At 38.7% G+C, this 13,344-nt stretch overlaps 1 protein-coding gene across 2 annotated transcripts in view; it reads left to right on the top strand.

The window, feature by feature from the left end:
* Positions 1-4,416: 4,416 nt before the first annotated feature.
* Positions 4,417-13,344, top strand: part of LOC113035181 (indoleamine 2,3-dioxygenase 2-like) — a 22,658-nt gene continuing 13,730 nt past the window's right edge. Inside the window, exons 1-10 of one of the 2 annotated variants that reach the window (XM_080287723.1) lie at positions 4,417-4,877; positions 5,618-5,713; positions 5,862-5,981; positions 8,079-8,197; positions 8,311-8,325; positions 8,412-8,511; positions 8,649-8,766; positions 8,881-8,932; positions 9,157-9,305; positions 9,475-9,664. In XM_080287723.1, coding sequence (XP_080143849.1) covers positions 4,788-4,877; positions 5,618-5,713; positions 5,862-5,981; positions 8,079-8,197; positions 8,311-8,325; positions 8,412-8,511; positions 8,649-8,766; positions 8,881-8,932; positions 9,157-9,305; positions 9,475-9,664 — 1,049 coding nt within the window. In that variant the 5' untranslated portion in view covers positions 4,417-4,787. Of the gene's footprint in view, positions 4,878-5,617; positions 5,714-5,861; positions 5,982-8,078; positions 8,198-8,310; positions 8,326-8,411; positions 8,512-8,648; positions 8,767-8,880; positions 8,933-9,156; positions 9,306-9,474; positions 12,402-13,344 lie in introns of those variants that run through there. The other variant, XM_080287722.1, reaches the window with a different exon arrangement.

Genomic DNA, 13,344 nt, shown 5'->3' with positions numbered 1-13,344 from the left:
AGAGACACAGAGGGGAACTCAAATATGCAGACACAGACTTACACAGAACAGAGGGGACACAGAGCAACATGAAGGGCAAGGGATCGAAACTAGAAACCATAGAATAACTCGCACAAGTACAATAATACAAACATCACACAAAGAACTAAAAACGCTGGGTCAGGAGACCCAGGACCGTGACATTAGTGTAATTCTGGTCCTTCAACTGGCTCTCATTCTCTGTAATTGTGAATGTATATGAATTAAATTTGTGTGTATCTCGTATTTTTACTTTTTACATTATAAATGCTATTACCTAGTCATAGAAGAATGATGGCGTGAAAGTAAACATTTTTCCACCAAAATTTTATTTCAATTCAGATGATCAAACATCTGATCTGTGCTGCATCTTCTAGGGGTTTCAGCAGCAGCAGCCACAATCACTAAAAGCATCATTTTTTGTTGCAGTGCTACAGGTGGGCAGTATGCAGGTATTTAAAGCCTTAAAGGGAGAGGTATTCACTATGCACTTTTTACATTTATGACCTAGCATATTTCCTTTTGCATAGCCTACCATGCAGCACCATTTGTTATCCTTATCACATGAAAGATGACTGCTATATGCTGGTCTAAAAATGAAATGATACCAGTATGCACTCTTCACACCAGTGATTTCAAAATCCACATCACACTGTGAAAAATGAATTTCGAAGCCACAGATCAATCATCGCACCCATCTTTATTTGAATTTTTGCAGTCAGAATTTGTCTTCCTGGTTAGTAGAGTTGGATGTCTCCGGTCTCGAGACCACTTTTACGTGGTCTTGGTCTTATCTTGGTCTCGACGGACTTTGGTCTTGGTCTTGTCTTGGTTTCGCTGTCTCGGTCTTGCTGTCTCCGATCGACATAGTGGTTGGGAGATTTGAAGTCAACAGTATCCATGTCACACAACGTAACGTTCGATAATGTGTCATGAGCAAAAGCAAAAGCTCTAAGAGCCGTGCTTAGAGAGTGCTTTGTAGTGAATCAGCTGCTGCTCAGCTCTCACATAGTGGCTCAGCTATGCTCCAATTCCTCCATATTGTGGCCAATCACATGCAAGGATATAGGATAATATCATTATGTGAAAAACAGAGAGGGTGAGAGATGCGACAGTTAAGTGGAGCATGCGTCTGTCCTCTCAGTAAGTGAGTGAGACAGTACACAGCGATGAGGAGGGCTGTGTGAGTGCATCGCAAAAACATATAAATATGCCTGACTAGGGATGGGTATTGATAAGATTCTCACGATTCCGATTCCATTTTCGATTCTGTTTAACGATTCGATTCTTTATCGATTCTCTTATCGATTCTTATTTTTAAAAAAGGAGAACACTAAGGTTGATTAGCTTAGAACTTTGTTTTATATCTTCTCTTTGAACAAGACAGACATTTAGGAGTAACATGGCCTTACAAACCCAACAGTGAGATCTTAAGAGATCCACAGCCTACGGCTCTTCGATGGGGTGTCACAGGGTCCCCAGGAAACAAAAGTTGTAAATATAAAATAATAAAATAAATATTCTTCTGTAGCAATAACAAAGTATAACATAAATTATTCTGTAGCAATTAACACAAGAATATCCAGTAATGTCCCTGCCTACAATTAAACACATTCACTTACTGAAAATCGGGGGCATCTGCTCTGGCAAATGGGTGCAAGCCTTTTACCACAAACTTAGTCACTGCTCGGTGACATTCGTCTATCTTGGCCTGAAAGGAAATGCTACCGGTAGACTGCAGCGAGAACTGCCAGCATCTGAGCCAGCCAGACTCTGTCTCTCTCACCATGGTCACCTAAATGCACAGTAATGGCAGGTTTTGTAATAAGGCAGATCGCGCTAACATAATATGCACTGTTAGTTGATTATTTACCTGCCGCATTAACGGCAGAGGACATGCAGACGTTACCGCTGCTGCTGGGTTGAGATTCACGAGTCCGGAGCGGAATTAAAAACATGACATTCATTTAAGGTTATCGCGTGTTTTGTGAGCAAATGCTTTTGCATACTCGTAGTGTTTCCTCCCTTAAATGAAATATCTACTTTTCAAGTATTGCAAGTTGCCCTGTTGTCATCCGTTCTCGTAAAGTATAACCAAACTTTTGAGCGTTTGAGCCGCTTAGGCGCCGTGTTTCCTGCCAGGTAAATGACGCTCCGCAACGTGGTGACGTCATTCGGGGCGACTGGAATCAATAAGGGAATCGTTTGCAAAAATGCCAAACAATTCCAAGGAATTGAAACAGTGGGAACCGGTTCTCAACAAGAACCGGGTTTCGATACCCATCCCTATGCCTGACACCCATAAACGAAGCAGCATCTGGCTGCAGTTGAAAGACTTTTTTGTCTCGGTCTCGTCTTGACTTTATCTTGTTCTGTCTTGGTCTTGGTTTAGGTGGTCTTGACTACAAGTGTACTTTTTGAAAATGAGTTTAGAAAAAGACATCCCATTTGAATTTGTTTGAAAATGAAAAGCACATTTGTCCTCCCTGAACGCTCTACAAACCCATTAGACAACCTGCACATTCAACCTATCTCTGTACTAACCCTACTTGTGTGTTCTAGAAAGTTCTGAATCAATGCCCATTGTTACACAGGTAAGTTGCGGTCTGTTGCAACTGTTCTGTGACCAATTTTTGTGACTGGACTTACCCTTCTCTCCTCGGTGCTGATGCCAGCAGCCTCAGGAAATCCTGTGAAGAAAGATTAATGGAATCAAGAAATTTCTGTGTGGAAGAGAAATCAGTTTGGAGGAAAACCTCTTCTTGGAATTGTGGCGAATTTAGTTTTGACATATTGCAATATGTGTCTGCAATAAACTGACTTAACTTTGAATTTATATGTCCTATGCTTGTGTCCATGCTTGGTTTAAGACAAGAATGATTTGCTGTAAGGCATCAGCTCTTACCACAGCACAACTGCATTGCCCTGCATTGCAAACAGGAACACATGTTGGTTTGTCCAGACTCACTGTCCAGAGGGGAAAACTAAATAAAGCCATAAAAATTTTGCCCATGCCATTAAGCTCCTGGTGCACAGATTTTATACTAATGATAATGCCAGAAGACATTTCGAGTGTTGGTACAGCAGAGCTCCCCACTTTTTGATGTTCACGTGCTCCGCCACTTTGTGATTGAGCTGCTGTGGTTCATAATGCTTAACTCTATAATAACACCACTTGCAGTAAATTGTGGGGGAAGAAATTTACAGAAACTGTTTATGTATATGCATACACATGCACACTGCCTTTGCAGGCATTCTGAAAACCTGGCATGGCGCTATAACAGGATGCAACAAGTCAGTTCTTGAAGTTTTTGTGGGTTAAGGTGACTGTTGGGTCTGTGTTTCCACAAACCCCGCTAATTCTAGAGACTTATTCATCATGAAGAAAACAAGACAGTCGATCGATCGATTATTTGCGCAAGGGAGGCCTCGTCTGTGTCCACCACGAAAAATGACCCCCAGATCTGACCTCCTCCTGCTACCTTTTATTGAGAGACAGTTCACACAAAACACGTCAGAACAAAGCCACGCCCCCTTGGTTCTAAGACAAAGCATTTTATGTATATGTGTGACCTCCTGCTGACCAAAGGGTCGTAAACCCAGGAAGCTTACATCAAAAGAAACAGATCTTTCAGATAGGATGTATCTACAATAAAACCTCCCCCAGCACAGAGTGGTTGGGGAGGTGGTCAGGATCAAAGGAATGGCTTTGATCCTACTGCTTGAACTAAGACTGTACAAATTTAAGAAACACAATGGCAACATTCAACAATTAGACTTAACAGTGACCTTGACATTTTGTGGCTGAATTGCTATCGTTGCCAAGCACTTGGGAACACTGTGTCCACCACATTAATTTAACTGAACTAGAAATCATATAAATAAATATGACAATAAAAACTGACAAGATACCAACCTGCAGAAGTCTATTACACAGAGCACCAGGAACAGGGCCAGATATAGAATTACCCCTATTTATTAGCGTTGTTTCTGGGGTATACCAGAAAACCAGGATTCATACCTAGAAACTTTACCAAATAATCAACAATGTGGTTTGTTTTTATTGTTTATATCTCATATTTCCTCTAAGGCAAAAATACAAATGTCAGTGTCACCATGTTTAAAGCCAGTTTTATCAGTAGAAGAGATGTGCCATTCTTTGTATAAAAACTGTAAAAAGTACCTACATGTAGGCCGAAAAGTCAGGCAGTAAAAACCCCCACAAACCTTTAATGACTGTTAACAAAATCCAGAATCATACAAATTAAAATAGAAAATCTAAGCAGAGCAAAAAGAACACAAGTAACTAAGTGTATACTAACCGAGCTACATATCACAGAATGATTAGTGAAGGCAAAGACAGGAAGTTGAGGCACAGGTGAGACATAATCAAGAGCAGATACCAAAGTAAAATAAGAAGTTAAAACAAAAAGACAAGCAAAATACAGACAAACCATGTGTTGACTTTACACATGGCGTATGCGTGTTAAAAACATTTTGGTGTGTGTTCAAGAACATTCTAAACAGTTTCTGTTATTTGGCAGTTGTGTTGTTTTCAATTTTTTAAATTAACTGACCAAAAGAGGAAGATTAGCCGATTAACTGTTCAGTCTGTCAGCTCTTGACATAAAGGACAGGGAAATGTGATTGGCTATTTGCTCTTCAGTGCAATAAAAAGGGAAGTGACAAAGGGAGTGAAAAAAGGCTCAGTGCAAGTTTTAACAGCTGATGTCTCTCAGCCTACTGTAGTGCTACACAGGCCAGCAGACATGGAGACTAATAGCAAAGAAACACTACAAGCAGACTTTGATGTATTTGATATTTCTGAAGAGTTTGGATTTCTACTTGAAGAGCCACTGGTAGGTTTCACCCTTATCTTTTCTCTTCTAATGATGCAATGTTCTCATCTGAGACACATTTTGTTTTGCCATATACTGGATAAATCAAGGAGGTTTGAAACTGAAGGATAATATAACATTGACTATGCTGTATATGTTGTTTATCCTCACACACATACCTTAGCAGCAGCCTTAATTTAAACGTTTGTCCAGCTAGATAACAGTCTCTCTGGCCTAATTATGCTTGTTTTCTAGAAATATAACGAAGGACTACTTATCTGTTGTGAGCCTGTCTCTTTAAGTCTTTAAGTCTGCTACAGCATTTAATAGAATTAATTGAATCTAAGTTGTATAAGTCAACTGATAGAAACTATTGATACATATTTCTCAAATTGGATAGTTGTAGTTCTTTGGGTTTGATTTCTAAATGTAGCAAAATGTAACAGCATTAATCTCTGACGCTCATAAAAAAAATATTAGTCTAATATTGTTTCTGTTTATGGTATAGCCTATAGTTTCCATCTCCCCGCCCTTTTGGACCCTGTTTTCTGCTTGGCAGGGCGTTGCCTTGTTTATTATGGCCTCTTTTAAATTGCTTGCTGTTGCTGATTGATGACTCCAGTCATTTGTTGACATGCAGGTCAGGCACCATGGAAAACATGAGCTGATGATGTTACTGATTACACTCTACATGAAAATCCACCACGTAAAAAACAATCAAAACCCAATGAGCAAGTCATTTTATTCCTATTATTTTCTAGACTCACCTCCCAGACCATTATCAGGTGTGGCTGGACCTCGCAAATAATCTCATACATCTGATAGAATCACGTAAACTACGGGATCTGGTTGATAAGGTCAGAATGAGCAAAGCCTTCCAAGTACAAAAATACTGACAGGCCATACATGTAAATGTGTGCAGGTGTATTTTTGAGAGACCTGATGATGATCACCATTCCCAATAAAAATAAATAGATTTAAACAGAAAATCTAATCACAATTCAGATGCCGGTCTTGAGTCCAGATCTTTTGAGTGACCATCGGGAGCTTAGGCTCGCTCACCTAGCACTAGGATTCATCAGCATGGGATATGTATGGCAGGAAGGACAACATGCACCTGCTGAGGTAAGACACACAAATGACAGACAGTAAAATGTTTACATTTCAATCAATAGTGCTCTAGCTGTTTGACCTACAAGTATAGTGCCCCATGCACACATAGAAGTATTTTTACTTTTTGTCCACTTGTCAACTGCATTTTTAGGTCACAGAAAATGGAGATTTTTTTAAAAAGTCCTTTAAGAGTGAACTTTCAGAAATTCAGCTTATGCATTTATATACGGACAAGGAAAAAGAAGACTTTGTAACACTTTATAACCAAACACTATTAAGCATCAGTAAGGTATTAGTTGATGCATAATTCATTCTTTATGAAACATTCAAAGGTGGATTTAGAGGAATTTTCTTAGCGTGGCATGAGGGTGTCATGGAAACCAAATGGGGTGGGACAATCAAAGCCATTTTTTTTACACATATGCAGATGTTACATTCTGTAATATGAATGATATATGGTTAAAATATATCAAATGCAGTAAGTATACACATGTTTCACATTTCCTTTAGCCCACACAATTAAACATTTCAATTACATAAAAAATGTGAGTTTTGATTTTATGTACTATACAGCCTATACTAAATAAGTATGTAACGAAACAAGTATAAAATCCAGAAAGCTACACAAAATGGGGTGGTTCATTTACAAACACGTCTAACTTATGTTTCACACTCCTTTACTCATTGGAAATAAGAAAATAGTTCCATGCTTAAATTTACACAAAATGCCAGAAATCTGCATGGTCATGGACACATTTTTCATGATAAACCTATATATGTATTTTTTTTTTTTTGCAATGACTCAGTGTGGGTGCAGCTTTTTGCTATGTCAGATTTATTCGGTCAGGTCATTTACAGGTGAAGCACATCTGTTAAACCGAGAGGGTTAATGACGCTTACCTTTGTTCCGTTGCCAGAGTGTATCAACCACCAATGTTGTCTGAAATGCCTTTGTTTGGTGTTGGAACAAAATGTGCTCTTGCATAATTATAGACATCGGTTGCTACTGACAACAACAAACACAGCCAGCCTGCAGTAGGTTTATTATTAAAATAAACAACACTGTTACATGCAAAACTAGGGTGACACTTGGAGTGGGACATACCACCCCATGCCACTGCTGAAAACATCCAACTCCTTTTAATTTTTTTTAATGCATTAGCTTATCTGGCTAAAGCTAGCTAGCTAACTACAGCTGACTACAAACTAAAGTGAAGATAAACTCGAGGAACAAACTAAAAATAAAGTTAAAATATATATATAAAATAAAAAATGTTTTATTTTATATGCAGAAGTTTCAATATAAGTTAAAGTACTCTGTTGCTGTCTTAAACCCTCCTACAAACTCTGGTGCTGCTCACATTTCAGTTTTCTGCAAATATTTAGTGAGCAATATTTGCAGCTTCCATTAAATATTAGCATGTTGTATCATTTTGCTCTTTGTTTGTATCCTTTTCTGTTGTGAAGACAGATGAGATGTGTTTGATTCTTAAGGTCCTGGTGACCATGAGATTATTTTATAAATGCTTTGCAAGGTAGAGAGTGTCCTCATTTTAGATGAAATAACACACAATACTTAATTAACAACTATTAACTGCTTGAATTAACCATGAATTACTAAAGATTTAACGTTTATATCTATGTTTATAAATGGCATACGCAGGTGGATTAATGGTTCATAAATGACGAATAAACTATTAATGAATCCATTACTTGTGCTTAATAGTGTGTCGTTATTAGAAATTGACACCGTTTTATCTTGCTATTTCATAACACAAAAAATAAGCATTTGTTAACAAAACATAAACTAAAACTGATGGGAATGTCATCAATGTGGTAGATAGAGGCACATTTACATTTTGACTAATGGTGCTGCAGGGCTTAATTTGACCATGACTAAACCAAATTTATATTAAGCAGGAGGTGACATATTTCACAGCAAAAGTGAAACTTTTCACTAGCTAATGTTAAATAGAAAGTAGAAAGGGAAATCATCAGACAAATCAGCCTGGTCAAAACTGCTGGCGCGGCCAAAAGATAGTCACTACAATCCCTGAAATCTTAGTGAGCCTGCTGGATTGAAACTTCACTGTTATGGTTGTTTGATAGATACTCCCAAAGGCTCTGGCCCTGCCTTTTTGGCTGGTATCACGCAGACTTGGCCTTCCACCGATCCTGACATATGCAGATTCAGTTTTAGCCAACTGGAAGTTAAAGGATCCCACAGGGTAATCCTTTTTCTTATTTAATGCCAAAATATTAGGCAGTCTCGTTAAATGCAATAATAACCTCACAGTGAAATTCTAATAATTGCTACTTCTTTCTTTTACTTTCATTTCAGGGATATGAGAATTGGGTAAGTATCACTCTGGACTGTTATGTAATCTCATGTGTCATGTGGTTTTTACTCATTTGTTTGCTAAATATTATTTTTAAAAATAGGAACATGGACCTGATATTTTCCTTCCCTGGTGGTGACACTTGCAGGGGATTTTTTATTGTGTCACTGCTGGTTGAGATGGCGGCTTCACCCGGCATAATGGTTAGTATTACTTCTTTTGAAGTCTTTCTGAACATTAGCTTGGTGTTTTCAATTTCTCTATTCCCTGGTCCACAAACTGTGTGTGCTTTTGCCACTTGTAACTTGGTAATGCTGTTTAAACCTTTGACTTTAACCAGGGGGCGCTGGAGGTGATGCGCGCCATTAAAGTCTCTGACCTCACTGGGATAAAAAATGGCCTCATCAAAGTAACTCAGTCTTTAAAGAAGATGAAGGAAAAATTCAAATTTATGCACAGTAAGTTTGAATTAAGGCTTGCTCACATGAATTTAATCACTTTACATGCTGTGCTCTTTTATGAAGACAGAGAAATTCAAGGTAATTAGACAACTGAATCTGTGCTATTTCCAGATCACGTGGAGCCAGCTGCATTTCATGGAAAATTGAGAATTTTTGTCTCAGGGTGAGTTTAGCACTGCTACAGTGTTCTCCAAACTAAGGTTTTCAAGGTTTCAGTATTTCTCTCATGCAGATTTATCTCAGTAAAAGTTATCTTTTTATCTGTTTCTATTGGTGCACTTTATATTTTGTAGGATAACATCTGAAATCGTATCATACATATTTAAATTCATGTACATCTATTAAAAGGAGGTTTGCAGTATAGGTTTTTTGTTTGAATTGTTTTAGATGGAGAGACAACCCAATGCTTCCAAGGGGGGTGATGTATGAAGGTGTGAGCGATGAGCCTATTTTGTTATCAGGTGGGAGTGCTGCCCAGAGTTCAGCTATTCAATGCTTTGATGCTTTGCTGTGCATCCAGCATGAGGAAGAGACAGGTAAGCATGCATTGCCTTCAACCTTTGACCCCTTCAGATGGCTCTCGTGAATAAATCACATTTGTGCAGCCAGCTGATTGCTTTGAATGAGAATGTTTCCAGGATAGACAATTATTTTCATTCTTTCAAGGTCTCTTTTCTGTCCCTTTCACTGATTCTCTCAATCTAGGAGCGTTCCTGACACGCATGAGAGACTACATGCCTCCTGCCCACCGTCAGCTGATAGAAACGCTCTCCGTCTGTCCACCGCTGCGAGACTTCATCTTGTCCTGCTCCAACTCTGACCTCTGTCAGGCCTACAACTCTTGTGTCTCCGCACTGGTGGATTTACGAAACTATCACCTCAATACTGTGACCAAGTACGTCATTATTCCTGGTAACCACGCGCAATCTGTGGGCTGTCCATTCAGAGGTGTGGGTACTGCACTCAACACCACTGGGACTGGTGGATCCAACCTCATGGTCTTCCTTAAGAGTGTTCGTAACACCACTCAAAAGGCACTGATTTTAGAGAGACTATCATAGTCTAGAAACCTCAGTGTATTTCCTGGCACATATATACTGCTCCAAAAAAATTTAAGAAACATTTTTAACTCAGAGTATAGCATCAGGTGAATTAAATTTCTGGGATATTGATCTGGTCAGTTAAGTACCAGAGGGGGTTGTTAATGAGTTTCAGCTGCTTTTGTGTTAATGAAATTAACAGGTGCTTTAGAGGGGCAACAATTTGACAACCCCCAAAACAGTAATGGTTTTACAGGTGCAGGACACTAACATTTTCCCCTCCTCATCTTCTCTGAATGTTTTTTTCTGTAGTTTTGCATTTGGCTAGGGTAAGAGCCACCACGTTACTGTTAGTACAAAACTTCCAGGACAGCACATCAATGCGAGCCATTGCCAGACGATTTGCTGTCTCTCCCAGCACAGTCTCAATTGCATGGAGGAGATTCCAGGAGACATACAGTTACTCTAGGAGACTTGGACAGAGTTGTAGAAGGTGATATATATATGCCTGATATATGTCCTTTGTGCAAGGAACAGGATGAGCACTCCCATATCAAAATGACCTGCAGTAGGCCACTGGTGGGAATGGTGCTGCCCTGTGCTTTTCAGTAGGTTAGCCCTAAGATCATGTGACAGAGGTGAAAGGGCCTAGAGATGCAATACTGCCTGTAACATTGTTCAGCATGACCAGTTTAGTGGTGGATCATTTATGGTCTGGTGAGTCACATCCTTGCACACACAGACCTCCACAGGCTAGGCAACAGCATCATGACTGCCATTAGGTATTGGGATAAAATCCTTTACCCACTGGCAGACCCTCCACTGTGGGTTATGGCTTTCTCCTGGTGCATGGCGATGCCTGGCCTCAGGGTGTGAAAGTATGCAGGTAGTAGCCAAAAACACAAAGCAAAAATGAAAATCAGCACAAAGACACTTCAAAACGATCGCCATAGTGATTCTACTGTAGAAACCTGAACAGGTAGAAACGGAGGCTGCTGCCTGACTTCTTATCAGTTTGTTAACTGTTGAAATTCAGGGTCACTGCTGGCCTGGGGTTGGCATTCGCTCAGCTTTCACTCTGGGTTCTTGGCTAGCTTAGTGTTAGCATTCTGTCTGGCTAGCCTAATGTTAGCTTACTATCTGTGCACGTGCTTGCAAATAGCCGATGTTGCAGCATAAAGTATCTGTCTCTGGGAATTGGTTCTTGTCGTGATTCCCATCCCTATTACCCAGTCCATATCAGTTTTCTCTGTATTATTGCCTTTACCGTACAAAAGAGTTAAAGATACTACAATAATACAGCGCCTTGAGGCAACTGTTGTTGTGATTTGGCACTATATAAATAAAACTGATTTGAAGATCGGTTTAAATATCCAGGATTTTTGAACAGTGTAAAAATATGTATTATAACTAAAACTTTTTCATACGCAACACTCTAAATGTAGTTCTAAATCACAAAAAATATCACCATCATTCAAATCAGCCAGATCTTTTCATCCGTATTGAATTTTCCAAGCACTTACCCTGACATTAGTAAATCTTCGAGTAAACTTTTATTTTTTTAGATAAATGATTATTGGGTTTTCACTCTTTGATGGTGTCATGGATGATTTCTAGCACGAATACGTCACTACATTAACAAAGTATTCTGTTTGAAAACTGTACCTCTTTACTTTAATACTACTATCAACAATTTTTTTAATACATTTTCTCGTGGAGAATTGCATGACAAACTTGAGCTATGTTTACACCTATCACATACACACAAAAAGCTCCCTGAGTATTAACACACAGTTTTGGAAGTAAACCTGTTTCTAAGAAATGGGTTTCTCCATAGGTCACAGGACAAAAACAAACTAATGACATATAGTTAGGGAATCCAGCAGCACACATTTTCAACTTTTCCTCCAATGACCTTCCGTGTCTGCCTGAAGACCTAGCTTGTTTTGGCTTCACAGGTGTCACAGTGTGGAGTGGTGAAAGTAAAAAAAATATGAACTTTTACCACAATGCTCTTGTAAGCTTACAGAGTAGTGCAAACTAGTGGAAATAATTATTTCCAATGACTGGTACCATTGTTACATCATGTTTGTGGCAACTAAAAGCTTTTAAACCTACTAATCAAAGCACACTTTATGTTTATATAATCCTTTACATAATCAAGTAAAACAGACTATGAAACAGAGAGGCACTAAGTGTGGTGATTGTTTTATTTTCAAGTGTAATTGTGCTTGTATGCATTTGAACCCTAATATTGTTTTGTTTGTTTCTTGTTGTTTTAGCTCAACTGAATAGTTGCTGAGGCCTTATGATGGTCAAACTCTCTTATACAGAATTGCAAGGTGGAGGGGGTAGTTGTTGAATAAGTGTGTTTCCTCCATTCTCTACTCCCTTTTTCATTAATGAAACCCTCAGTGTTGCTTTATATGGTCACTCTATCAAATTATATGGTCAAAAAGTTAGGTCTATAGAGTATAGAGACTGGTTGATGACTTCCCCCACCAGGGGCGATTTTAGCCCATTTTTTGAATCAAAGCACCCCCAAAGATTTCTTACTTTTTTGACAATATTTACTGTTTGTGTGACACACTACTAAAATATATCAGTCCAAAGAGGGAGAGAGGAAAGAGGGGAAAGTGAGGAGAAAGTACAAGGTCAGGAAGAACCAGGTAAAAAAACAGACAGGGAATATTGACAGGCAAAACAGAAACAGTTAAATTGCTTGATAGAGTTGATCACCAAAAAAGTGATAGACAGATTTGCCAACCTCAAGGTGAGGCGACATAGGTTAAAATAAAATAAAAAATCTGCAGAGCCATAGTAGTATCTGCAGTAAAGATCTTTTCATAGATTGTACCACAGGCAAAGTTGCCTCCATTTTTATAATTTTATTTATCAATATTTTGTACATTCGTACATTTCAAGGACTCTATTTTTGGAGTGTATTTTTATATATCTGTATTGTATTATACACACACATTAAAAGTGAGTCTCTGTCCAAAAAATGCACTCGGTTTACTTCTTACTCACTATGATCATCATTCATCCTTTTCCCCCAGTAATTAAGGTTAGGATATGTATATATATATTTTTTTATTTCAATCCATTCTTCGTTTGCAGCATTTAAATAACCTTTATCTGATTTGATGGCTTTGTTACTGACTTTTAAAATAGTGTTTTGCTTTTCTTTCCCAAATATGGGGATTAAATTGTGTTAAAATGTACAAAACAGTGATGTCATGTTTTGTGACGAGGACCCAGGCACAGAAAGACTTGGTGAATTTAAGAATCTTATGATTTAATAAATAAATTTGCAGACTTACTCAGAGATGGTAAAATTATGACTGATAACGGAGACGAAGACAACAGACGATGAGGACAGGGAGGAACAGGGGTTTAAATGCACCAAGGAGACAGTCAGAGGGAACTCGGGACAACTGGAGACATTTAAGGATGCAGGGACTGACAGACACAGGGAAGATGTCTCATCGTGACGAGTAAAGTTTATCTTGCCTGGCTGGGCAGCTCTTTGGGT

Source organism: Astatotilapia calliptera, chromosome 13 (assembly GCF_964374335.1).
Source record: "Astatotilapia calliptera chromosome 13, fAstCal68.1, whole genome shotgun sequence".
Taxonomy (NCBI): Eukaryota; Metazoa; Chordata; class Actinopteri; order Cichliformes; family Cichlidae; genus Astatotilapia; species Astatotilapia calliptera.
This window is presented reverse-complemented; position numbering and strand designations above follow the sequence as displayed.